Source organism: Megascapheus bottae, chromosome 17, assembly GCF_031878675.1.
Source record: "Megascapheus bottae isolate mThoBot1 chromosome 17, mThoBot2.hap1, whole genome shotgun sequence".
Taxonomy (NCBI): Eukaryota; Metazoa; Chordata; class Mammalia; order Rodentia; family Geomyidae; genus Megascapheus; species Megascapheus bottae.
In genome coordinates, this window is record NC_143525.1 from 46,115,752 (window position 1) to 46,139,604 (window position 23,853).

General features: G+C 48.4%; 1 protein-coding gene across 1 annotated transcript; it reads left to right on the plus strand.

Annotated features, from left to right (window-relative positions):
- The first annotated feature begins 771 nt into the window (after nt 1-771).
- Nucleotides 772-15,245, plus strand: Rad51d (RAD51 paralog D). The gene is made up of 10 exons (XM_090351248.1): nt 772-1,083; nt 2,076-2,137; nt 2,316-2,434; nt 8,076-8,157; nt 8,358-8,492; nt 9,673-9,768; nt 11,175-11,265; nt 11,367-11,437; nt 13,844-14,011; nt 14,655-15,245. The coding sequence occupies exons 1-10, from the start codon at nt 1,002-1,004 to the stop codon at nt 14,712-14,714; spliced, it is 966 nt and encodes a 321-aa protein (XP_090207374.1). The 5' UTR covers nt 772-1,001; the 3' UTR covers nt 14,715-15,245.
- The last annotated feature ends 8,608 nt before the right edge of the window (nt 15,246-23,853 follow it).

Sequence of the window (23,853 nt, forward strand, 5' to 3'; positions counted from 1 at the left end):
CCAGGGATGGGGAGAAAAGGGAAAAGGGACTCTTTTTTTTTTTTAAATTTTGCTTCTGATTTTATTACCCATTAAAATTTTCTAATATTTTTATTGTTGTGATAAATATAACATACAGGGGGCTACAGTTACCTACATGAGGTAACGCGCACGTATCTTTCCCACCTCTCCGCTCCCTCCCATGGACCTACAAGTTGTACATGCAGTTCATTTTCGGCATAGTGTCTAGGGAGTCACTGTTGGAGGGGAACTCGACTCTGCAAACGTGGACGGCTGTGTACTTGGACACAGTGCTTGTTTTTGCGGGCATGGGGGTTGAAGGCAAGGCCTAGGTCTTCACCCTGAGTCGAGCCCCCAGCTCAAGGCGGGGCTGGCTTTTTCACTGCTCCCTTCCCTTTCCTCCAGGGGAGCTGAGCTTTCAGGCTGGCACCAGGTGCAGCTTGGATGGATGTTTGAAACTCTGTTGTAACTCCGGGTAACTTTTGACAAGTTCCTCCTCGGTGGACGATGGCTACAGAAAGCCCCCTGGGCTGTCCTGTGTGAAGTCATTTCTCCCAGCGGGTATTGCAAGGGACTCCCTGGAGGAAAAAGGTGGAGGTGGAAGAGATCCTGTGGGTGGGTGGGGCCCGCGCATGTGCCGTGAGACACGAGGGCGTGGCCACGGGAGGGCGTGGCTCCGAGGGTGGCGGGCGTGGTCTGAAGCGAGTGGGCGGGGCGCCGCGATAACTCCCACCTCGTCGGCAGATGGCGCTGCAGGCCGGGCCGACGCGGCGCGCGCGAACCCGGCACCCGGAAGTGGTGGCGAGGCGATCGTGGAGCGCTGGCATCTGGCGGGTCCCTCGGAGAGCGGGTCGGGGTGTCCCCTGTTCCCACCCCACCTTCTCCCGAGGCCCGTGCGCCGGGTCCTTCTCTGAAAGAGGAGTCGGGGCGGGTGCGCACGTGCCCGGCGGTCCGGGTGCGCGCCCGCCCACCAGGGGCTGCCCCGGGTGCCCGCGGGGAACATGGGGGTGCTCAGGGCGGGACTGTGCCCCGGCCTCACCGAGGAGATGGTCCAGGTGCTGAGGAGCCGCGGGGTCAAGACAGGTGACACAGCCTGGGTCCCCTGTCCCCCCCCCCCCCCGCGTCCCTGGGGGCGGGCGGCGCGTCTGCGGGGCGCCTCCCCCTCCCTGCGCACCCCACACCCCGGCCGCGCGGGAGCCCAGCGAGGGGGGGAGCGGTCCCCGGGGGGGGGACCCACTGTGTGCCGGGCGTCCTGAGACCCTGCTGCCCCGGGTGGTTCCGAAGAGGTCAGCCCAGCGTGGGCAGCCCCGGGCAGCCCGGCCAGCGTGGGGACCCCGGGCAGCCCGGCCAGCGTGGGGGACCCCGGGCAGCCCGGCCTGCGTGGGGAGCCCCGGGCAGCCCGGCCAGCGTGGGGGACCCCGGGCAGCCCGGCCTGCGTGGGGAGCCCCGGGCAGCCCGGCCTGCGTGGGGAGCCCCGGGCAGCCCGGCGAGCGTGGGGAGCCCCCGGCAGCCCGGCCTGCGTGGGGAGCCCCGGGCAGCCCGGCCAGCGTGGGGAGCCCCGGGCAGCCCGGCCAGCGTGGGGAGCCCCGGGCAGCCCGGCCAGCGTGGGGATCCCGGGCAGCCCGGCCTGCGTGGGGAGCCCCGGGCAGCCCGGCCAGCGTGGGGAGCCCCGGGCAGCCCGGCCAGCGTGGGGAGCCCCGGGCAGCCCGGCCAGCGTGGGGACCCCGGGCAGCCCGGCCAGCGTGGGGTTCCCCGGGCAGCCCGGCCAGCGTGGGGACCCCGGGCAGCCCGGCCAGCGTGGGGAGCCCCCGGCAGCCCGGCCAGCGTGGGGAGCCCCGGGCAGCCCGGCCAGCGTGGGGAGCCCCGGGCAGCCCGGCCAGCGTGGGGAGCCCCCGGCAGCCCGGCCAGCGTGGGGAGCCCCGGGCAGCCCGGCCAGCGTGGGGAGCCCCCGGCAGCCCGGCCTGCGTGGGGAGCCCCGGGCAGCCCGGCCAGCGTGGGGAGCCCCGGGCAGCTGGCCAGCATGGGGGACCCCGGGCAGCCCCGCCTGCCGGCCAGCGCACGTGTTCTGTTCGCAGTGGTGGACCTGGCCACCGCGGACCTGGAGGAGGTGGCTCAGAAGTGTAGCCTGTCTTACAAGGTGAGCTCACCGTCCACGATCCATGGGCATCCCTCGTCCTCCAGTCCTGCCCCGAGCCTCGGGCAGCAGAGAGCGTCCTCTTCCGAGGCTGGTCAAGGGAAGCCACCCGGCACCTGGGATGGCCTGGTGGGTGCAGGAGACGGTCTGGGCCGAGCTTGAGCACCCACCTCTTTGGCAGGCCCTGGTCGCCCTGAGACGGGTGCTGCTGGCTCAGTTCTCAGCCTTCCCCTTGAATGGTGCTGACCTCTATGAGGAACTGAAGACCTCCACCGCCATCCTGTCCACTGGCGTGGAAAGGTTTGACCTTGTGTGTTGGGGGTGTGAGAAGCAGGGCTTTCTATACTTGAGTCTGCTGAACCTGACTGTGAGGAGGACAGGCAGCGTATGCCCATGGGAAGGAGAGGCTTGGGACTTTGGAGCTGTCTTACCTTCAAACAGTAACCCTGGGTAGGGGTGCACAGCCTCTGCACTGTTGGGACTCTGGGAGGAGGGATTATTTGTGGAGGTGGGGCTGCCGTGTCCATCTAGTCACCAATTAAGTATCAGAATCACCTCCCTTACGCCTAGCTCAGAAAATTAAAAAACGTCCTCTAACACCTGGTGGCTGTAATCCTAGCTACTCAGGCTGAGATCTGAGGATCACGATTCAAAGCCAGCTGGGACAGGAACGCCTGTGAGACTCTTATCTCCAGTTAACCACCAGAAAAGCTGGAAGTGGAGCCATGGGTCAAGTGGTAGTGTGTTGGCTTTGAATGAAAAAGGTAAAGGATAGAACCCAGGCCCTCAGTTCAAGCACTAGTACAAACCCACATACGCCTAACACCAGATGTCAGTAGTAGCACATAATTCAGCATGGCCTTGCCTTCCACATCAGCTCAGGACAGAGCAAACAGGAATAGGGCAGGATCAAGGGGTTTCCTGACTGGGTATATGCAATCTTTCCTTGACCACTGCTCATTAGAGTTTCTTAGGCTCCCTTGCATTTAGCCTTAGAGGACTCAGTGGCAGAGGTGTGGCTTGAGTCCTGGCCATGTGAACCCAGAACCTGGTGTGTTCATTACACTTGCGCAGCAGCAGGAAACTGGTGCACTCACTGAATGGAGCCCTTACATTATGCCACATTGTTTGGGTTGGAAAGAGCTGGAAGACAACTGGTGTTTTCTAGCCAAGTGAGTCTGACCTTTCTCCGGCCTGTGTATGCAGAGTTGGATGCCATCACAGAGGTTTTTGGATCCATGTTGCCCTGGCTGCTTCTCAACACATTCTCTTGGAGAGGTTTACACAGCATACTGCGTGCTATCACTGGTTTGAGGCATTGAGTGTGTAATACTGGGATCTCAATGTGAGCCCTTAAGTTTGTCCAGCAGAACTTAGAGTGCCTACTCAGTGTCCGATGGTTGAATGGACCCAGGCCCTGGTGGCTCACACCTGTCATCCTAGCTATTCAGGAGGCTGAGATCGGAGGATCAGGGTTCAAAGCCAGCCCAGGCACAAAAGTTTGTGAAACTCTTTTTTTTTTTTTTTTTTTTGCCAGTCCTGGGCTTGAGCTCAGGGCCTGAGCACTGTCCTTGGACTTTCTCAAGGCTAGAGCTCTACCACTTGAGCCTCAGCACCACTTCCGACTTTTTTCTATGTATGTGGTACCGAGGAATCGAACCCGGGTCTTCATGCATGCTAGGCAAGCACTTTAACCACTAGGCCAAACTCCCGGCCCCTGTGAGACTCTTATCTCCAATTAACCACCAGAAAACTGGAAGGGTGCTGTAGTTCCAAGTGGTAGAGCTCTAGCCTCGAACTGAAGAGCTCAGGGACAGCATCTAGGCCCAGAGTTCAAGCCCCATGACCCCCCCCCCCAAAAAAAAATGAGTGAAAGAGAAAGAGCTAGCAATAACAGTAAGGAGTCCTGTACAGGTAGGATTGAGAATGACATCTAATGACATCTAATAGCTGTCAAACTTGAATGTGCATGAAAATCACTTGGAGACCTTGTTGAATCCCAGATGTGGCTTTACTCACAGGATCTAATTAAGTAGGTCTGGGGAGTAGAGCTGCGAATTTGTATTTCTAAGCAATTTCTGAGCGTTGCTGGCTGTCTAAGGACTGACCAGGAGAGCCACACATGGAGAGCACAGAACACTGCTGGTGGGAAAGTAGGTTTCCAGGTCTCGGGGCAGAATGAGCTCCAGGAGGGCTGAGGCTCAATGAGTGTTAGGCAGGTGCTTATTCAGCACACGTAGACAACATAATTATTCCAGGGAGCCACAGGACTGGAAGAGCCAGAACGTGGACCAGCAGGAACTTGTGGTCCCTAGATGGGGTGATGCAGAGTGGCTGCTTGTGCAGACAGCTGGGTCATGGGAGTCTCCAGGAACCAAGTCCAAGGCTTAGAGTCTGGGAAGGCTGGGAAGGTGTGTGTAGCCAGGTGATGATGCAGGCTGTGGCCTAGAAACTTCAGTGCCTGTACTGGTCAGGGGATAGCCAGGAGTGTGGCTGGCAACCTGTTTCACTATGGCTCAGGGGCAGAACCTGGGTCACAAGCCAGAGCGTTGACAGTACAGGAACAAAATGAAGTGAGAGTTGGCACCAGTGGCATATACCTATAATCCTAGCTACTCAAGAGGCTAAGACTTGAGAATCAAGATTTGAGGCTAGCCCAGGAAACCTGTGAAACTCTCTAAACTCCTCTAAACTACCAGAGAAGCCAGATATGGAGCTGTGGCTCAAGTGTTAGAACACTCACCTTGCATAAAATAGCTAAGGAAAAATACTTTAGCTCTGAGTTCAGTCCTTTGTATGGCCACCAAAAAAGCAGGAGTAGGAGGAAAAAGAGGAGTATTGGGGAAGAAGGAAGAGGAAGAAGAGGAAGAAGGAGTAAAAAGGAGAAGGAAAAGTGAAAACTTCTATTTTTAATTTCTCTCTCCCTCTCCCCCCTCTTTTTTTTTTTTTTTTTTTTTTAACCAGTCCTGAGCTTTTACTCAGGTCCTGTGCGCCTTCCAGCTTTTTCTGTGTATATGGTACCAAGGAATTGAACCCTGGGCTTTGTGCTTGCTAGGCAAGCACTCTACCACCAGGCTATGCTCCTGACCCCTATTTCTCATTTCTCTAGCAAAACCATGCTTTGTCTCCTGGGTTTTAGGCCTCCTGTTAGTACTAGGGATTCAGTCTGGTCCTTGCCCCAGGGTGTTTTAATTAGATGAGGGAGACAGACAAAAACAAGCAAATAAAAAAAATAATTACAAACTCCCAGAACTAATAAGGGAGTTCAGCAAGATTGCAGGATATGAGATTAACGCATAAAAATCAATTGTGTTTCCATGTGCTCTCAGCGAATACATGGACAGTGAGATGAAAAGGCACAAAGCCATTTACAGTTGTTCCAAAGCAAATAACTACTTAGATGTGTCTGACAAAGCACATACATATATATGTAGGGATTGTATGCTGAAAATGAACCAGCATTGATGGACGAGCTCAAAAGGGATCCAGAGGGGCTGGGAAGGTGGCTTAGTGGTAGAGTGCTTGCCTAGCATGCGTGAAGCCCTGGGTCCCATTCCTCAGTACCACATAATCAGAAAATGCCGGAAGTGGTGCTGTGGCTCAAGTAGTAGAGTGCTAGCCTTGAGCAAAAGCAGCTCAGGGATAGTAGCCAGGCCCTGAGTTCAAGCCTCAAGCCTGGCAAAAAATAATAATAATAATCCAGATACAGAGGCACACTGTGAATTGGAAGATTCTACCTAGCAAGCATTCATTCCTCCCCAATGATCCATAGATTTAATGCAATTTCTGTCACAAACCTGGCAAGAGTTTTATGAAAACTTTGATAGCTCTATTTTTTAAAAAAAAGCCCATACCTAGAATGGTGGATATGATTTTGCAGGATAAAGTTGGATGGATCAACTCTACCCATTAAGACATACTGTACAGCTACAATAATAAGAGTGTGGGGGAGAGAGACCCAGAGAGAGATCTGTGGGGCAGATAGACAACCAAGAAGTAGATTCACAGCTGATGTGTGTTTTATTGTTTTCAACTCAAGACCTGACCTGTTAGATAGGCACTCAGCTGCTTGAGCCCTGTCCCCAGTCCTTTTTTGCTTTAGTTTGTTTTTAACACAGTCTTATGCTTTTCCCTAGACCAGCCTTGGGCCTTAATCCTCTTCTCTCTGCCTCTAGAGCAGCTAGGGCGTGAAAGTCTGTGAGACTCTTATCTCCAGTTAACTACTCCCCCTCCCCCCACCACACACAAACAGCCTGAAATGGAGCTGCAGCTCACAGTGATAGAGTGCAATTCTTAAGGCAAAATTGCTAAGGAAGAGTGAGTGCCCTGGCCTTGAATTCAAGCACAGGCATACATACACACACCAAAAGAACCCTGAAAAGCACACCTTATGTAAACTAGACTAATATAAATTCATATAAAAAACTAATTATGAGCTTAAATGTAAACCATAAATTCATCAAGCTCTTGGAACAAAATGTAGGAAGGAGTCTTTAAGAACTAAAGGTAGGCAAAGGTTGTAAGCCTCACACCCAAAGTATGATCTGTTTAACTCCAGCACTCCAAATGAAGAAAGGAAAAGAAAAACAATGAACTTAATTTAAAAAAAAAATGAAAAGCTTTGGCTATGCAAAGGAGAATGAGAAAACAAGTACAGAGTGAGAAAAATGCAAGCAAGCTCCCTTAGCCAAGAACATGCATCTGGAATAGCTAGAGAATTCTTAACACTCAGTAGTGAAAAACAATCTAATTAAAGACAGAAGACCTGGGCAGACAGGTGGCAGAGAAACACAAAAAGTGTTCAGGGGCTGGAAGTTTGGCCTAGTGGTAGAGTGCTTGCCTAGCATGCAAAAAGACCCAGGTTTGATTCCTCAGTACCGCATACATACAAAAAAGCCAGAAGTGGTGCTGTGACTCAAGTGGCAGAGCTCTAGCCTTGAGAAAATCCAGGGACAGTGCTCAGGCCCTGACCCCATACCCCCCCAAAAAAAGTTCAGAATCATAGCTGTTAGTGAAATGCAATGCAATGCAAACTAAATACCACAATGATATATTGCTAAATAGCTAGTAAAAAAAAAATAATAGCACCAAATGCTGGTGAAGATGTGGCTAGACCAGATTGCTCGCTATTGTGGTAGGAATGAAAGTCATAACCACCCTGGAAGAGAGTTTGGTAGTTTCTTCTGAAGTTAACTTACAACCTGGTAATTACATTCTGGGGTATTCATCCCAGAGCTATAAAAACATTTATGTACAAATGTTTACAGCAATATTATTTATAATAGGCTCAAACTGGAACAACCAAAGTGTCCTTTACTGGGTGTAAAATGGCACAAACTAATAAATCCATAGCGTGGGATACGTCTCAGTACTAAAGAGGAATGCAACCCTTTGGCTGGATCTCCAGGAAATAATAAGGAATAGAAAATGCGAGGACAGGGATGCTTCTGTTTGCAGTTACATAAAGGGGGAGGACACAGGTGGTGGGGACCAGGGATTAGGGCTGGGTGGGAGCAGTTGTGACTATAAAAGGGCCACACAAAGGAGACTAGAAGTGGTGTTGTTGTCTTGTGTGTGGTATTCACAAGGTACACAGGTGATGAAATGACAACTCCATTTGGACACACAACTGCTGATACAGTCTGAATAAGCCGACTGTTCACAGAAGTCTGTGATTTCCTAGAGGTGCTGTAGCTCTGTAGCTACACTCTGCCATTGAGCTACACCCCCAGCCCAGCGCAGCCCAGCCCAGCTCAGGAAAGTCTTGGATTTGCACACCTCCTCCTTCAGCTTCCCCAGTGCTGGGATTATTGATTTCAGTATATACTGTGATGTGCTTTCCTTCTCTGTTACTGATTTTGGTAAATACTGTGAAGTGCTTTCCTTCTGTCTTCCTGCCTAATGCCTGGGTTGATGGTCTTCCTTCTGCTTCTGCCATCAGCCTGGACAAGCTTCTTGATGCTGGTCTCTACACTGGAGAAGTGACTGAAGTTGTAGGAGGTCCGGGGAGTGGCAAAACTCAGGTATATGGAGGGCGGCTACCAGGAGGATGGGGGTACATGACACTGCATCCCTTAGGGGGATCCTGTGGATTCACTAGTCTGCAGAGATGATCTGGGTGATGAGAAGTGTTATTGGAAGCTGGGAGGGATATGGCTGCAGCTCCCATGCCCCCCCCCCCCCCCCAGGCTCAGGCTCAGCTCGTGTCCTGCTCTCTCTCTAGCTATGTCTTTGTGTGGCTGCAAATGTGACCCACAGCCTGAAGCAGAGTGTCCTGTACATTGATTCCAATGGAGGACTGACAGCTTCTCGCCTCCTCCAGCTACTGCAGGCTAGAACCCAGGACGAGGAAGAACAAGTAAGAAGTAGGACAGGTGGATTCTTTTAAGAAGCTGATACTGCAGGACTCCATGATCCCTCACTGTGAGAATTTGGGCCATCTAAGTGGACTCTTGCTGTGAAACTTGCAGTTCTGCCTATGCTCTTGCACGACCCTCTCCGGCCCGCCCTCCACCCCCCAGCATCCTCCTACATCCTTTTTGTATGCTTTCTTCTGTGCCCAGGGTCCCCATTGCATCCCTGCAGGTCTGCCCTGTATCCCCCCAGCATCCCTCCTGATTCCTCCCAGCAACCCACATCCCTCCCTGCATCCTACCCAGCCACTGCTGTTATCATCCACATGGCCCTCCGAGGACACCCCCAACTCCTTGCATACCCTAACTCAAACTGTTTCCAGTCCATCTTGCCCACAGCAGGTGTCACTATTCTATTTCTCTTCCTACTGAGTTTCAGGTATCAGTGTGTGTGTGTTGTGTTGGGGCTTAGGCATTGTCCCTGAGTTGTTTTGTTTCTGTTTGTTTTTGCTCAAGTCTAGCATTCTGCCACTTTAACCCATAGCTCCACTTCTGGTTTTTGGTGGTTAATTGGAGATGAGTCTCACAGACTTTCTTGCCCCACCCGGCTTGGATCCTCAGCTCTCAGCCATGATCCTTGTATTTTAGGATCCTGAGCAGCTAAGATTAAAGACATGAGCCACCTGTGATTGTCTCTCATGGACTCTTCTACTCAGGCCTGCTTTCAACATTATTCCTCAGATCTTAGCCTCCTGAGTAGCAAGGATTAAGGTAGGATGCACTGCTGACCAGCTGAATTTTCAAGTTCTGTGTCATGTAGTTCAGTAGCCACGCAGCCATGGCTGAGATCCAGCCCCAAGACAAAGCCCATGTGCATTGCATTCTTTTTTTTTTTTTTTTTTTTTTGCCAGTCCTGGGGCTTGAACTCAGGGCCTGAGCACTGTCCTTGATCTTTCTCAAGGCTAGAGCTCTACCACTTCGGACTTTTTTCTATGCTGTGTTACTGAGGAATCAAACCCAGGTCTTTGTGCATGCTAGGCAAGCACTCTACCACTAGGGCAAACTCTCGGCCCTGCATTGCATTCTTGAACCAAGTATTTGTCGCTAACTGTTTCTTTCCATCCTAAGTGTTTCTCTTCATTGCTTCTTTAACCATCTTCCCTATTTCCTTCTGTGACCTCTCAGGCTGCAGCTCTCCAGAGGATCCAGGTGGTACATGCCTTTGACATCTTTCAGGTGTTGGATGTGCTGCAGGACCTGCGTGGTACAGTGGCCCAGCAGGTAAGCCTGCTGTCTGTCCCTCCCTGCTTTGCCCACCTGGCCAGGTACTGTCATAGTCTATGGGCATATGGGCTATGGCATATATTGTTTGCAAGTGCAGATATGCATTCTGGTGGCTCTAGCTGTGCTTGCCACTTCTGAGGTAGAATTCCGGAGTGCCTTTTTCTGTGCTTCACTGTTGACATGTCCACCATTCCTGCTAAACATGGAACTCACTGAGTACAAGGATCATGTTGTATTGTGCTCACCTCTGCATTCCTTACTAAAATGAATCAGGAGTGTTTTCAGCTGTATGTAATAGAGTCTGTCTGACAGACGAATCTGAGGATTGGACTCAGGAGATTCACAAGTGCATACTAAGGCTGTGTGTCTGGTTTCTTTGTTCTTTTTCTCATGATTGCAGAGTGGCTGCTGTAGCTCCAACCATCTTGCCTTCCCACATGCACATATTCTCCATAGTTAGGTCACTGAGAGACAGATCATTCTTTTTAAACTCTTCCCGGAGTCCACTAGTGGACTTATCTCTTCCTTATAGCTAGTTGGCCAGATTTTTAAAAATTGAGATATGGTATGCCTATAATCCTAGCTATCTCAGGAGGTTAAGATCTGGAGAATTGTGGTTCAAAGCCAGCCCAGACAGAAAAGTTCATGAGATTCCATATCCAAAATAATTGAGTGCCTGTGGCTCACGTTGTAATCCTACCTACTTGGGAGGCTGAGATCTGAGGATAAAGGTTCAAAGTCAGCCCGGGTACAAAAGGACCTGAGACTCTGATCTCCAATTAACCTGTAGAAAATGGGAGGTGGAGCTTGGCTCAAGGGTAGGGTGGTAGCCTTGAGCTGAAGAGCTCAGGGACAGTGCCCAAGCCGAGTTCAAGCATCATGACCCCCCAAAATAAAAATAAAATAAAAAGAAAGTGACTGGGTACTGGTGGCTTATACCTATAATTCTAGCTACTTTAGGAGGTTAAGATCTGAGGATTGTAGCTTGAAGCCAACCTGAGCAAAAAAGTCCATGAGATTCTCATTTCAAATTAACTAACACAGAAGCTGGAAATGGAACTGTGACTCAAGTCGTGGATTGCCAGTCTTAAGTGAGGGGAAAAAAAGGCTAAGGGACAGCTTCCAGGCTCTTAAAGTTCAAGCTCTTGCTTAGGCTGTCTTTGAACTGTGATCCTTAGATCCTTAGTCCCTTGAGTAGCTAAGATGATAGGAGTGAGCCACCAATACCGGTTTGTCCTGGGATTCAAATCCACTGTCCACCCACATGTTCCACTGCGCATCCATATTACAATTTCATGTAAAGCAGTGTCTGAGCTGGGAGGTTGTCTCAGATTAGCAAGAAGAGCAGCCTTGTCCTGTGCACCCCATGATTCAATCATTCCTCCTTCTCCCCTCTCCTCCAGGTTACAGGTTCTTCAGGGGCTGTGAAGGTGGTGGTCCTGGATTCGGTTACAGCAGTGGTGGCCCCTCTTCTGGGAGGTCAGCAGAGGGAAGGTGAGTGCTGTGGCACATTCTTAGGGCAGGGTGGGGACCTCACCTCTCAGCCCTGTCCCTGGTCCTCTGCTGCCCTTCCCTCTCTACTCCTCCTCCCCCAGGCTTGGCCCTGATGGTGCAGTTGGCCCGAGAGCTGAAGACCCTGGCCCGGGATCTTGGCATGGCTGTGATGGTAAGGCAAGCTTGGCCTGTGACGTTTACTTCTATTACAGCTAGCTCTCTATTCCCATCAGTGGTAGCTCAGGCCCTCGAGTAGTCCTTTAGGAAAGGGGCATAGCCTAGCTTCCCTAGGTCAGCAGGACACCTCTAAGACTGGGAAGTATAACGTATGTAGACTCTCCTTATCTGAAGTTTAGTAGATCCAGTTGGATCCAGTCTTGGTACCCCATTGAAAGTTCCCAGGCCCAGACAACTCCAGGTCCAGTCAGCTCCAACACTTTGCCCCTTTCCAGAACTTCCTACAAGGAGTTATTTATGCTATTGAAATGTCCTTTTTTGCTTAATTAGAAAGCAACGTTTTTTTTTGTGTGTGTGTGTGGGGGGGTATTTGTTTGTGCTGGTCCTGAGGCTTGAACTCAGGGCCTGAGAGCTGTTCTTGAATTCTTTTCTTTTTTTTTTTTTTTGTGCTAGTTCTGGGGCTCAAACTCATGGCCTGAGCACTATCCATGGGCTTTCTCAAGGCTAGAGCTCTACCACTTGAGCCATAGCATGACTTCTGGCTTTTTCTATGTATGTGGTACCAAGGAATGGAACCCAGGTCTTCATGCATGCTAGCCAAGCACTCTACCACTCGGCCAAACTCCCGGCCCTGTTCTTGAGTTCTTTTGCTTAAGGCTAGTGCTCTTCCACTAGAGCCATAATTCTACTTCTGGCTTTTTGGTGGTTAGTTAGAGTCTCTTAGACTTTTCTGTTCTGGCTTTGAACTACAGTCCTCAGGTCTCAGCCTCTTGCTAGGATTATAGACATAATCCGTCAGTTTCTACATCCATAGAAACCATATTAATATTTTATGTCCATAAAGTTTTTCTTCAGGGGCCAGGAGTGTGACCTATTGGTAGAGTGCTTGTCTAGCAAGCATGAAGCCCTGGGTTCAATTTCTTGGTACTACATACACAGAAAAAGCTGGAAGTGGTGGTGTGGTTCAGATGGTAGAGCAATAGCCTTGAGAAAGCTCAAGGACAGTGCCCACGCCCTGAGTTCAAACCCCAGGACTGGCCACAAAAAAAAACAACAACTGCGTATATACTTGATCTTTCAATGTTGTAGCCAAACTAACCTTACTTAATCAAAAAAAGAAACAGAGGCAACTTACTATCTTAATCCATTTCCCATGTTCTTGGGGTTTTTTTTTTTTGTTGTTTGTTTGTTTGTTTTTTTGCCTGTTCTAGAGCTTAAACTCAGGCCCTGGATATTGTCTCGGAGCTGCTTTTGCTCAAGGCTACTGGCCTACTTGAGCCACATTGGCATTTTGGGTAGTTTATTGGAGATAAGTGTCTCACAGATTTTTCTGCCCAGACTGTCTTTGAACCACAATTCTCAGATCTTGGCCTCTTGAGTAGCTAGGATTACAGGTATGAGCAATTGGCGCAGGCACCATCTTCTTTCTCTAAACTTTTGGGGTTTTTTTGTGCTGATACTGGAGTTTCAACTTAGGGCCTCCTATTCTTGTTTAGCTTTATTCACTCAAGGCTGGCACTTTTATGATTTGAGCCACAGCTCCAACTCTAGTGTTTTGCTAGTTAATTGGAGTTTAATTGATTAGATAATTAATTGCCCAGGTTGGCTCTAAACTTTGATATTCAGATCTCAGCCTTCTGCCAATATTACAGGTGTTAGCCACAGGCACTTGGCTTGTTCATTTTTTTTTTTTTTTTTTTGTCAGTTGTGGAGCTTGGATTCAGGACCCGGATACTGTCCCTGAGCTCTTCAGCTCAAGACTATCCCTACTCCTTGAGCCATGGTGCCACTGATTTTCTGTGGTTAATTAAAGATAAGAATCTCACAAACTTTCCTTCCCAACCTGGCATTTCCCAACATAAAGGATTAGTGCCATGTGTCCAGATGCCCATGTTTTAGGCTGGCTGAGTGGCAGGTAGAAACCCAGTACCAGTTTCCCTTTAGGGAACCCAGGTGCCTATTACCTTCTAGTTGGGGATCAGACCTGAGACATCAGGATTTAGTGGAAAGAGCAAGGTACAGATCAGGAATTCCAGGTTCTAGTTCTAGACCTGTCAGTTTTAGAGCCTTGCAGGAGTTGTTTCCCTGTGCTAGGCCTCAGTTTTCCCATCTATAAAAAGCAGTCAGGTTGGGCATCAATGGCTCATGCCTGTAATCCTAGCTACTCAGGAGGCTGAGATCTGAGGATTGGGGTTTGAAATCAGCCTAGGAAGGAAAGTCTGAGACTCTTCTCATTAACCACAAAAGACTGAAATGGAGCTATGGTCCAAGTAGTAGAATGCTAGCCTTGAGCACAAAAGCTCAGGGACCAGAGCCCAGGCCCAGAGTTTAAGCCCCAGGAAGAGAGGGGGAAACAAATGCTATAGGAACAGCATTATAGATCTGTAAGCCTTTCCTGCAGGTGGCCAACCACTTGACCCGAGACAGAGACACAGGGAGGCTCAAACCTGCCCTTGGACACTCCTGGAGCTTTGTGCCCAGCACTCGAATTCTCCTGGACATCACTGAGGGGGCCAGAGCATCAGGCAGCTGTCTGCGTATAGCATGTCTGACCAAGTCTCCCCGTCAGGTGAGCCAGCCCCCCCAGGGCTACTGGTGAACTCCCTAGAGGATGGTTTCCATGCCCACAGGTGTTTCACTGAACTCTTCCATGGTAAAACCCTGCCACAGACGAGCCTACCCCTCCGCTAGTGTCTTTGTGTTCAGGGCTTTCTTTTTGACCTAGCAAGGCAGCCCACACTACTTCCTGGGGAACAAAATGCTTGTGTGCTAGTGTCTGCTCCTTTCCAGTTTTGCAGCATCCCATCCATGCTTTTCCCAAGCTCTTCTGCAATCCTTTGCCTACTTGACACACCTATTCACTTTGCCCCTTTTAGTGTTGTGTCTGTTTTCTGCTTTTCCAAATTTACATTTTGTTTTTTTTTTCCTTCTCAAAATGTAAGATCTCTGGAAGTTTTCTTCAGCAAACAACCAATTATTACATCTGTCTCTCTCAGATACACACACACACACACACACACACACATACACTTTTGTGTATCTGTGTTATCTACATGTATGATGGTCAGATGCACCGAAAACCTCATCTTGTATAGTGCTCTGTATCCCATGGGTGCTAAATAAAGACTTGCTATAGGCAAATGGGAGAAAAAAAAGCCTACCCACTTGGGTTGCTTAACTCAGCTTACCTTATTTCCTATCTCTTTGTCCAGCCAACAGGATCCCAGAAGGTGGTAGATATTGGAACATGGAGGTCCCCAGAGCAGAGGTAATTCTGGGAGAGCAGACATGACTGGCACTGTTGATTGGAAAAGGAAGGCTCTGAGACTCCCCATTTCACCCCATCTTTTCCTTCCTGGCAAACTGCTTGCCCACGGCTTCCTAGCACCCGGGACCGCAGAAGCACGTAGGCTGACGGAAAAGACATCTCACTCTGGAAGCACATGGGATGGACCAGGCAATGTGCTGTAGTTGGAAATGTTCAGCTGTGCTCCTTTGAGTCCTCCCTCTGAATTTCCAGTGGAACGGATTGACCCTGGTACAGGCATCTGTAAAGGACACACTGATGATGAGTGAAAAGCTCTGAGTGTCATCCTTTCATCCTGTGTTTAGTCCTAGCACAGTGATTGAGCCAGGAAACTAAACAGAGGGATTTGCCTTTTTCTCCTTGTGTTTCTTTGTTGGCCTTTGTTTTTCCATCTGTAAGGTGGAACTGTCTCTGAGTTAGCTCTGAGACAGAGTTAGCTTAGCTCTGTCTCTGCGTTACTGGGTAGGAATAATCTCATTAACTACGTATTTCTTCATGGTGTCTTTCTCTTGAAATGCACAGAAGGGAAATACCCTGAGCCCAGAGCCACCTCCCTACAGGGTTGTTTTTCATTTCTCCCCAGTGAGGCCCCCAAAGAATGCTGGTTCTTCCTCTCCTCCTGATTTGGTTTCATACACCTGCATGCATCGCCAGGAATGGGTGAGAATGAGAGCTTGCTGCTGTCCCAGGGATATAATTTAACAGGAAGGAAGGCTTTTGGCCTGCTCCCGGTGAATCCAGCCGCTTGTTTCTTATGCACGGTGCCCTGTGGGGCCCTGTCACATTGTAGAGTAACCAGAGGTGCTGAACCATGGCCTTGCCCATAAACAGACAGAGGAGAATTTGCACAGTAAATAGAGCCAGCTGGGAAAATTGATGCTGGCGTAAATAATACATGGCAAATCTAGTCCTTTATGTAGAAATTCATTGCTGGTGGCTCCAAGATGCAGTATAATTACACCTCTCTGCCTGCCAGCTGTACCACAGCCTCGTGCCTTGGCGGATAAACACCCCCTCCCCTCCCCATGTCTCTTACCAGCACTGTGGCCATTCATCTGAGAGCTGACACCAAGGCTGGGAGGGCAGAATGATGCCAGGGAGCAGAATAGGAGGAGAAGTAGAAAAATGATCGGGATTGTTTACTGACCACATTTTTTTAAAGGAAGGTTGCCCGCCTTGGTTAGAGAGTCTGTTGTGTAATTAATTGTCTTGGCCACAGGAAAAGGGAGTAAGAATTACACTTAGAAGATGGGACAGTACTGGGTGTTGGTGGCTCACATCTGTAATCTTTGCTACTCAGGAGGCTGAGATCTGAGGATCATGGTTCAGAGCTAACCCATACAGGAAAGCCCATGAAACTTCTTTTTCCAATTAACCACTAAAAGGCAACTCAAGAGGTAGAGTGCCAGCCTCAAGTGAAAAAGCTAAGGACAGACAGTGCCCAGTCCCTGAGTTCAAGCCCCAGTACTGGCAGAAGAAGATAGGGCATTTACAGGTGTTGGATGCAGCAGGAATAGAAGTAAGCATGGAGGATGAGGAATGAGTCTCAAACTGAAGGTTGAGTGAGACAAGTTTGGGGACCCTAAAGCCTGACCCTTGCTGCCATAAAAGACTGCAGAGTAGGGTGTGTGTGTGTGTGTCACATTTTAATGAGAAGCAATATATTAATCTAGAAGGGCAAATCCCTACTATTCCTGAGAATAGCATCCTAAGATCCACAGCAGACATCACCAATCAATCATAGGCACTTTGCAGAGCTCATAAGGCACTCTGCAGAGCTCAGAGTATTTTGCATTTTCAGTGCAGTTTTTTTTTTTTTTTTTTTTTTTTTTTTTTTTTTTTTTTTTTGCCAGTCCTGGGCTTGAGCTCAGGGCCTGAGCACTGTCCTTGGACTTTCTCAAGGCTAGAGCTCTACCACTTGAGCCTCAGCACCATTTCTGGCTTTTTTCTATGTATGTGGTACCGAGGAATCGAACCCGGGTCTTCATGCATGCTAGGCAAGCACTCTACCACTAGGCCAAACTCCCGGCCCCTTTCAGTGCAGTTCTACAACTAGTCACTACCAGTGGAGTGAAGGTGGCGTGCAAGGTAGAGCTTGGATATTTCTTCTGCCATAGGAGGTTTTCCCTGTTTCTTGTATGTGGTGAGTCCAGGTACTTCATGGTTTACTGAGGCCCAATCTTCTATTTTATTATTTTATGGTTTATATTCTATTGGCAGAGGTGGAATCAAACTTATGGCTTTATACATGCTTGGGCAAGTTCTCTACCACTAAGCTACGTCACCAGCCCCCATTTAGTCACTGAAAGAGAATGAGCCCAGGCACTAATAGTTCATGCCTGTAATTCTAGGTCCTGGGGAGGGCAGGAATCTTGAGGATTATAGTTTGAGGCTAGCCTGCACAGAAAGAAAGTTCAGGAGACTCCTAACTCAACCAATAGCTGAGTGTAGTGGGGTGGGGATTAGGAGGGGGTTGTCATTCCAGCTATGTGGGAGGAGGATGAGATAATGAAGAGTGTTCCAGGCCGGCCTAGGCAAAAAATGCTCTCAACACCATCTCAGCAGACAAAGCTGGGTAGTGTGTATCTGTCATCTGGCTATGGGAAGCATAAATAGGACCAGGTTGACTAGGGCAAAAAATGCAAGACCCTAGTTCATAAATAAGAAAAGCAAACCAGGTTCAGTGGCTCACGCCTGTAATCCTAGCTGCTCAGGAGGCTGAGATCTGAGAGTCAAGGTTCAAAGCCAGCCTGGGCACAAAAGGACCTGAGACTTTTACCTCCAATTAACTTCTAGAAGATAGAAAGTGGGGCTTGGCTCAAGGGTAGGGTGGTAGCCTTGAGCTGAAGAGCTCATGGACAGTGCCCAGGTCCAGGGGTAGGGCAGTAGCCTTGAGCTTAAGAGCCCAGGGACAGCATCCAGACCAAGCGAATTCAAGCCCCATGACCCACAAACAGAAAAAGAAAAAAGCATAAAGCAACTGGCTTAAGCAACTGTCTGTGTAGCAAGTGTGAGGGACCAAGGTTCAAACCCCAGTACTACCAGAGAGAGGGAGAGGGAATTTGAATCTCTGGAAGGAAAAATAACAGTCTCCATGGCAGGATGATGGGTGACAGAGACCCAGGATTCCCCAAATGGCCTTAAATTTGTGTGTGTGTGTGTGTGTGTGTGTTTAATAGTATTGAGGATTGAACCCAGAATGTTGCATATGTTAGGCAAGGTCTCTACCACTGAGCTATCTCCCCAATATGTGGTTATTTGAGACCAGGGTCACTCTATAGCCCAGGCTGGCCTCCAACTTTGGCTCCTTCTGCCACTGCCTCTTCTAGGCATGCTCCACGATACCTACCTAATCCACATAGTTCTGTTCCTCCTGGGATGCTGGCTCAGCTCCACCCATGCTGAGTGGGTGCCTGAACAATGGGAGCTACTCCATTCCCTCTCTGAACCAGTGTGTCACCACTGCAGGCATCCAGGCATCCAGGCCAGCCTTTTTTTTTTTTTTTTTTTTTTTTTGCCAGTCCTGGGCTTGAACTTGGGGCCTGAGCACTGTCCTTGGGTTTTCTCAAGGCTAGAGCTCTACCACTTGAGCCACATCACCACTTCTGGCTTTTTCTATATATGTGGTCCCTAGGAATAGAACCTGTGTCTTCCTGCATGCTAGGCAAGCACTCTACTACTAGAGCAAACTCCCAGCCCGCCTTTTTTTTTTTCTTCCCCAGTCCTGGGCTTGAACTCAGGGTCTGAGCACTGTACTTGGGCTTACCTCAAGACTAGCACTCTACCACTTAACCCACAGCACCACTTCCGGTTTTTCTATATACATGGTACCAAGGAATTGAACCCAGGTCTTTGTGCATGCTGGACAAGTACTCTACCATTAGGCTAAACTCTTGGGCCCCAGGCCAGCCTTCTTTATCCTACCTCAGAAGTAACCAATGAAGGCCGGGAGTTTGGCCTAGTGGTTAAAGTGCTTGCCTGGCATGCACGAAGACTCGGGTTCGATTCCTCGGTACCACATATATAGCAAAAAGCTGGAAGTGGTGCTGAGGCTCAAGTGGTAGAGCTCTAGCCTTGAGAAAATCCAAGGACAGTGCTCAGGCCCTGAGCTCAAGCCCAGGACTGGCCAAAAAAAAAAAAAAAAAAAAAAAAAAAAAAGAAGTAACCAATGAAAAAAGGGACTTTAGCAGGACTTTAGCAGGACTTAGGCCATCTAAGTTAAATCCCTAGTACTGCCAAAATAATAAATTAATAATGAAAGAGAACAGTGATCTAGGTGTGCCGGTATGCATTAGACGCTGAGGAGTGTCCTATAACCTGGAGGAAAGGTAGCTAGGCTCTTCTGTACCCATCTCTTGGTGACATTCGAAGGGTCTGGTGGTGTCAGGAATTACTCCATCTTACAGATGTCTGTCTTACAGACAGTAAATGGGAGCTCAGTGAGGTTTAGGACTCCAAACCTGAATCTAACTAATGCCTGATCCATTTTGTTTCCTTCCAACTGCATGCTGCCTTCGGCTGCAAATATGTAAGTGTTTTGACAAAATTCTTTTTCATAGTTTGTTTGCCCTGCTAGCAGCCCAGGCTTCACATCCCAACCTCTTCAGCTTTGTTCACCAGAAAAAGCTGGATCAGAGATTGACTTTATCAGCTCTTTCTGATTTCCTCCAGGGAAAAGAATGACAAACACTCCAAGACAGTGGATATCATTTGTATTAAAGAGAGGCAAGTGTTTAGGGGAAAATGCAGCAGAATAAAAACAACAGGTTCTAGGCATTCCTGAGCCAAGAGGTGATTTGGGATTTAGATGTGGATCTTACTAAGTTTTTGCTGTATTCTGGCATGGAGTTGTCTGGGTACAGTTAAAACTATGCAATCAAGCTGTGTACTGGTGGCTCATGCCTGTAATCCTAGCTACTTGGGAGGCTGAGCTCTGAGGATAATGGTTCAAAGCCAGCCCAGGCAGAAAAGTCCTCGAGAGACTCTTATCTCCAATTAACTGTTCAAAAGCCAAAAGTAGAGCTGTGGCTCAATTGGTAGAGCACTAGCCTTGAGCACAAAAAGGCTCAGGGACAGTACTCGGGTCCTAAGTTCAAGCCCCACAATTGACCAAAACAAAAGGCCAGGCGTTTGGCCTAGTGGTAGAGTGCTTGCCTAGCATGCACAAAGACCTAGGTTTGATTCTTCAATATCACATACATAGAAAAAGCTGGAACTGGTGCTGTGGCTCAAGTGGTAGAGCTCTTGCCTTGAGAAAGCCCAAGGACAGTGCTCAGGCCCTGAGCTCAAGCCCCATGACTGGCAAAAAGAAAACCTATGCAACTGTGTGTTGGTGACAGTTACTGGAGAAGGTTCTATATAGCATACAGCTGTTAGACCTAGGTGTGCATGTGTGTATATATATTATTAATATATGTCTCAGTATATTAATATATATTATTAATATATATGGAGAGAGAGAAGGGGAGAGAGAGAGAGAGAGAGAGAGAGAGAGAGAGAGAGAGAGAGAGAGAGAGAGAGAGGATCTTATGTATAGCCCAGGCTGGCTTGGGATTCTCCATCCTCTTGCTTCAACCTTCTGAGTACTGGGGTTACCATATTTTTTTGTTCCCTTTGTGTGTGTGTGTGAGTGCTGGTCCTAGGGTTGAACTCAGAACCTGGGTGCTGTCTTTGAGCTCCACTCCAGCTTTCTGGCGGTTGATGGGAGATAAGAATCTCATGGAGACAGGTGCTGGTGCTCACACTTACAACCCTAGCTTCTTAGGAGGCTGAAATCTGTGAATCTTGGTTTAAAGCCATCACTAGCAGGAAAATCCACGAGACTCTTATCTTCAGTTAACCACTGAAAAATCAGAAATGGAGCTGTGGCACTAGCCTTGAGCAAAAGAGCTCAGGAACAGTGCCCAAGCCTTGAGTTCAAGCCCTGTGAAAAAAAAAAGTATGGACTTTGCAGCCCAGGTTGGCTTTGAACCACGATCCTCAGATCAACCTCCCGAGTAGGTAGGATTACGAGTATCTAACTAGAACTGTGTGCCAGACCTGAAACTCAAGGGAATGGGTGCTATTCCTAAGTTTTTTGTTGTTGTTTTTGTTCAAGACTAGTGCTCTACTACTTGGACTAAAGCTCTAGTTGGCTTTTTGGTGATTAATTAGAGGTAAGAGTCGTGCGGGCTTTCCTGTTTCGGCTGGGTAGGAACTAGGGCCGTCCGAGCTCAGTCTCCTGAATAGCTAGGATTACACGTACAAGCCATCAGCTTGAACTGAATTTTTAACAGCGCTACTCACTTGTTTTTAGCTCTGATATTGACTTGCTATATGATCATTGGATCCCCGTAGTAGCCTCCTTCAAGCCTTAGTTTAATTCCCAGTGAAATGGAAGAGATGCCTCCTTTATAGACCCCCTTTAGGATTCTTTAACTCATGTGAAGCGCTGAATGCCTTTCTAGGCATATAGAAGACCTTGTTTAGAAGGTCATGAGCTTAGTTTTAGGATGAGATGTTGCCATATTAGAATTTTTGATTTTTTTTGTGGGGATATGGAGGGGAAGCATTGGGGTGCAAAAAATCCCTGAACTGTCGAGGGACTCGAACACTTGAGTCATATCCCCGGTCCCTCCTCCCCACTTTTTTTTTTTGTCTATCATGGAGCTTGAAGTCAGGGTCTAGGCGCTGTCCTAGAGCCTCTTTGTGCTCAAGGCTAGAAGTCTACCACTTGAGCCACAGCTCTACTTCTGGTTTTCAAGGTGGTTAATTGGAGATAAGAGTCTCATGAGGATTTTTCTGCCCCTGCTGGCTTTGAACCATGATCCTCAGATTTCAGCCTACTGAGTAGCTAGGATTCACTAGCTGACCTTTTTATTTATTTATTTTTTTTTGTAACACTACATTTTTGGGGGGTGGGGGTGGGGAATGAGTGAGTACTGGGAAAAGTGCTAGTACTTGGAACTCAAGGCCTGGGTGCTCTCCCCTAGTTTTTCCCCTCAAGGTGCCACTCTATCTCTTGAGCCACAGTCTACTTCTGACATTTCAGTGATTAATTGGGAATAGGATTCTCCCAGAATTTCCTACCCAGGCTGGCTTCAAACTGTGACGTCAGATCTAGGCCTTGTGAGTAGCTAGCATTACAGGCAGGAGGCATCAGTGCCCAGCCTCTATTATTACCCTCTGAATAAGGCCTTCCTTTGTGCCCAGGCTGGTCTGGACTGCCATTCTTCTGTTTAAACTTCTTGCGTGGCTAAGATGACAGATGACCACACCCATCAGCTTTGTTACTAGTTGAAATGGAATCTCATGAACCTCTTGCCCAGGCTGGCCTTCACCCAAACTCAACCTCACCACACCCAGACAGACGTTTGGCTTTTGACCAAGAGTCCTACAGTTTGCACAGTGCTCAGAAACTACATCTTCAGGACACTCTCGTCTTCATGAATGAGTTGAGCTGACCTTTCTTTTCCTTTTTTAAGACTGGGACTCAAACTAAGTCCCTGTCACTTTCCCTCATTTGCTAGCACCCTACCAACTGAACTACACCTCCAACCCCATCTGTTACTGATTTCATGGGATCATGCTCTCCCTCAGAATTAATATATCACCGTAGACAGATAAGCTAGAGTCAGCATCTTGTGGATGCTTATCTCCATTCTGGGGTAACTTATGCAGTCTCTCAGGAATATTTTATATTGTGCAGAAAGTGTTAGGTCCTGAGAAGTTAAGCAAGGCTGCTGGGGTTGAATAATGATTTGGAATTTGGGAATCAGAAAAAGATCTAGGTCAAAACTCTGCTCTGTCCTTTGTGGCTCAGTTCCTTGGATAAGATAATGTCTTTGCTTGACTAGTAAAAATCTGTGTTGCAGAAAAATTACATTTTCCTTATTGGTAAAATATATGTCTCAGGGGAATGAGACAGAATTTATGGAAAATGCTTTTCACAGAGAGTCTAGCACGTAGTAGGTCCTCAAGCACCATGAATAATTCTTGTTCTTGCCAGAAGTAACAAAAAGAAAAATCAAGGCACTGGCACTTGCAAGCCTCACTGCTACTAATAAAAGAAATAATATGATTTATTGTTTTTCACTACTGTTTGGGGGAAAGGCATGTGCTTCATAAATATGTATTAGAAAGTACTTAGCAAATGAGTTGAAATAATAAAAATACGTCAAAGTAAACAGCTCCTATAAATATGTCACTTGGTAGACAAATTATTGTTTTATTACTACTAAATACTACTGCTCGCCTAAAAGGATTTCAGATTACTTGCACAATGGGCACGTTATTGAGTGCTTCTGTGGCAGGGTACAATAAAGATGAAAAATAGTGATGGCAATTATGCCTCAGGTAGAGAGAGGAGGAGTGTGGGTAAATGCAGCTCTGAGGTCTCCTTGCTTCAGTGATGTGCACATTACTTAGAGTATTCCAACGATTTTGCATAATGTGGACCAGAGAGCCCAGGGGACAAGATTTCCGTGGGATGTCACGAAACCAGACTCTATTGGATCCAAACGAGTGGATTCAGTGTATTCCCTTTCAGAACTGAGCACTAGGCTTGTAAAAAGTTATCTCTGTCTCACCTCACTCTAGTTCCAGGCCTTATTTCTGTGGCTATAGTTCATATCCAGAGGAGAGATGTGATCGAGATGCTGCTCTCTATTACAGTGCACGAATCCATTTTAGAAATAAGATGTGGGGGCGCTGGGGGCTCGTGCCTGTAATCCTAGCTGTCCAGCAGACTAAGATCTAAGGATCTTGGTTCAAATCCATCCCAGACATCCACATCTGAAAGACTGTAATCTCCAATTATCCACCAAGAGGTGGAAGTGGAGGTGTGGCTCAAGTTGTAGAGTGCCGGCCTGGAGCAGAGAAAGCCAAGGGAAAGAGAGAGGCCCTGAGTCCAAGCACCAGTACCAGTATCAAAGTATCAGAGTGAGGAAGCGAGTAAGGGGGAGAGAGAGAGAGAAAGAGGAGGGGGGAACAGAAGTAGATTCTGGCTTAGGTCTGTAATCCTATACAGGAGTCTGAAATTTGGAGGATCACAGTTCAAATCCAGCTCAGGCAGAAAAGTCACCTAGACTCCATCTACAAAATAACTAGCAAAAGACAAGGTTGGA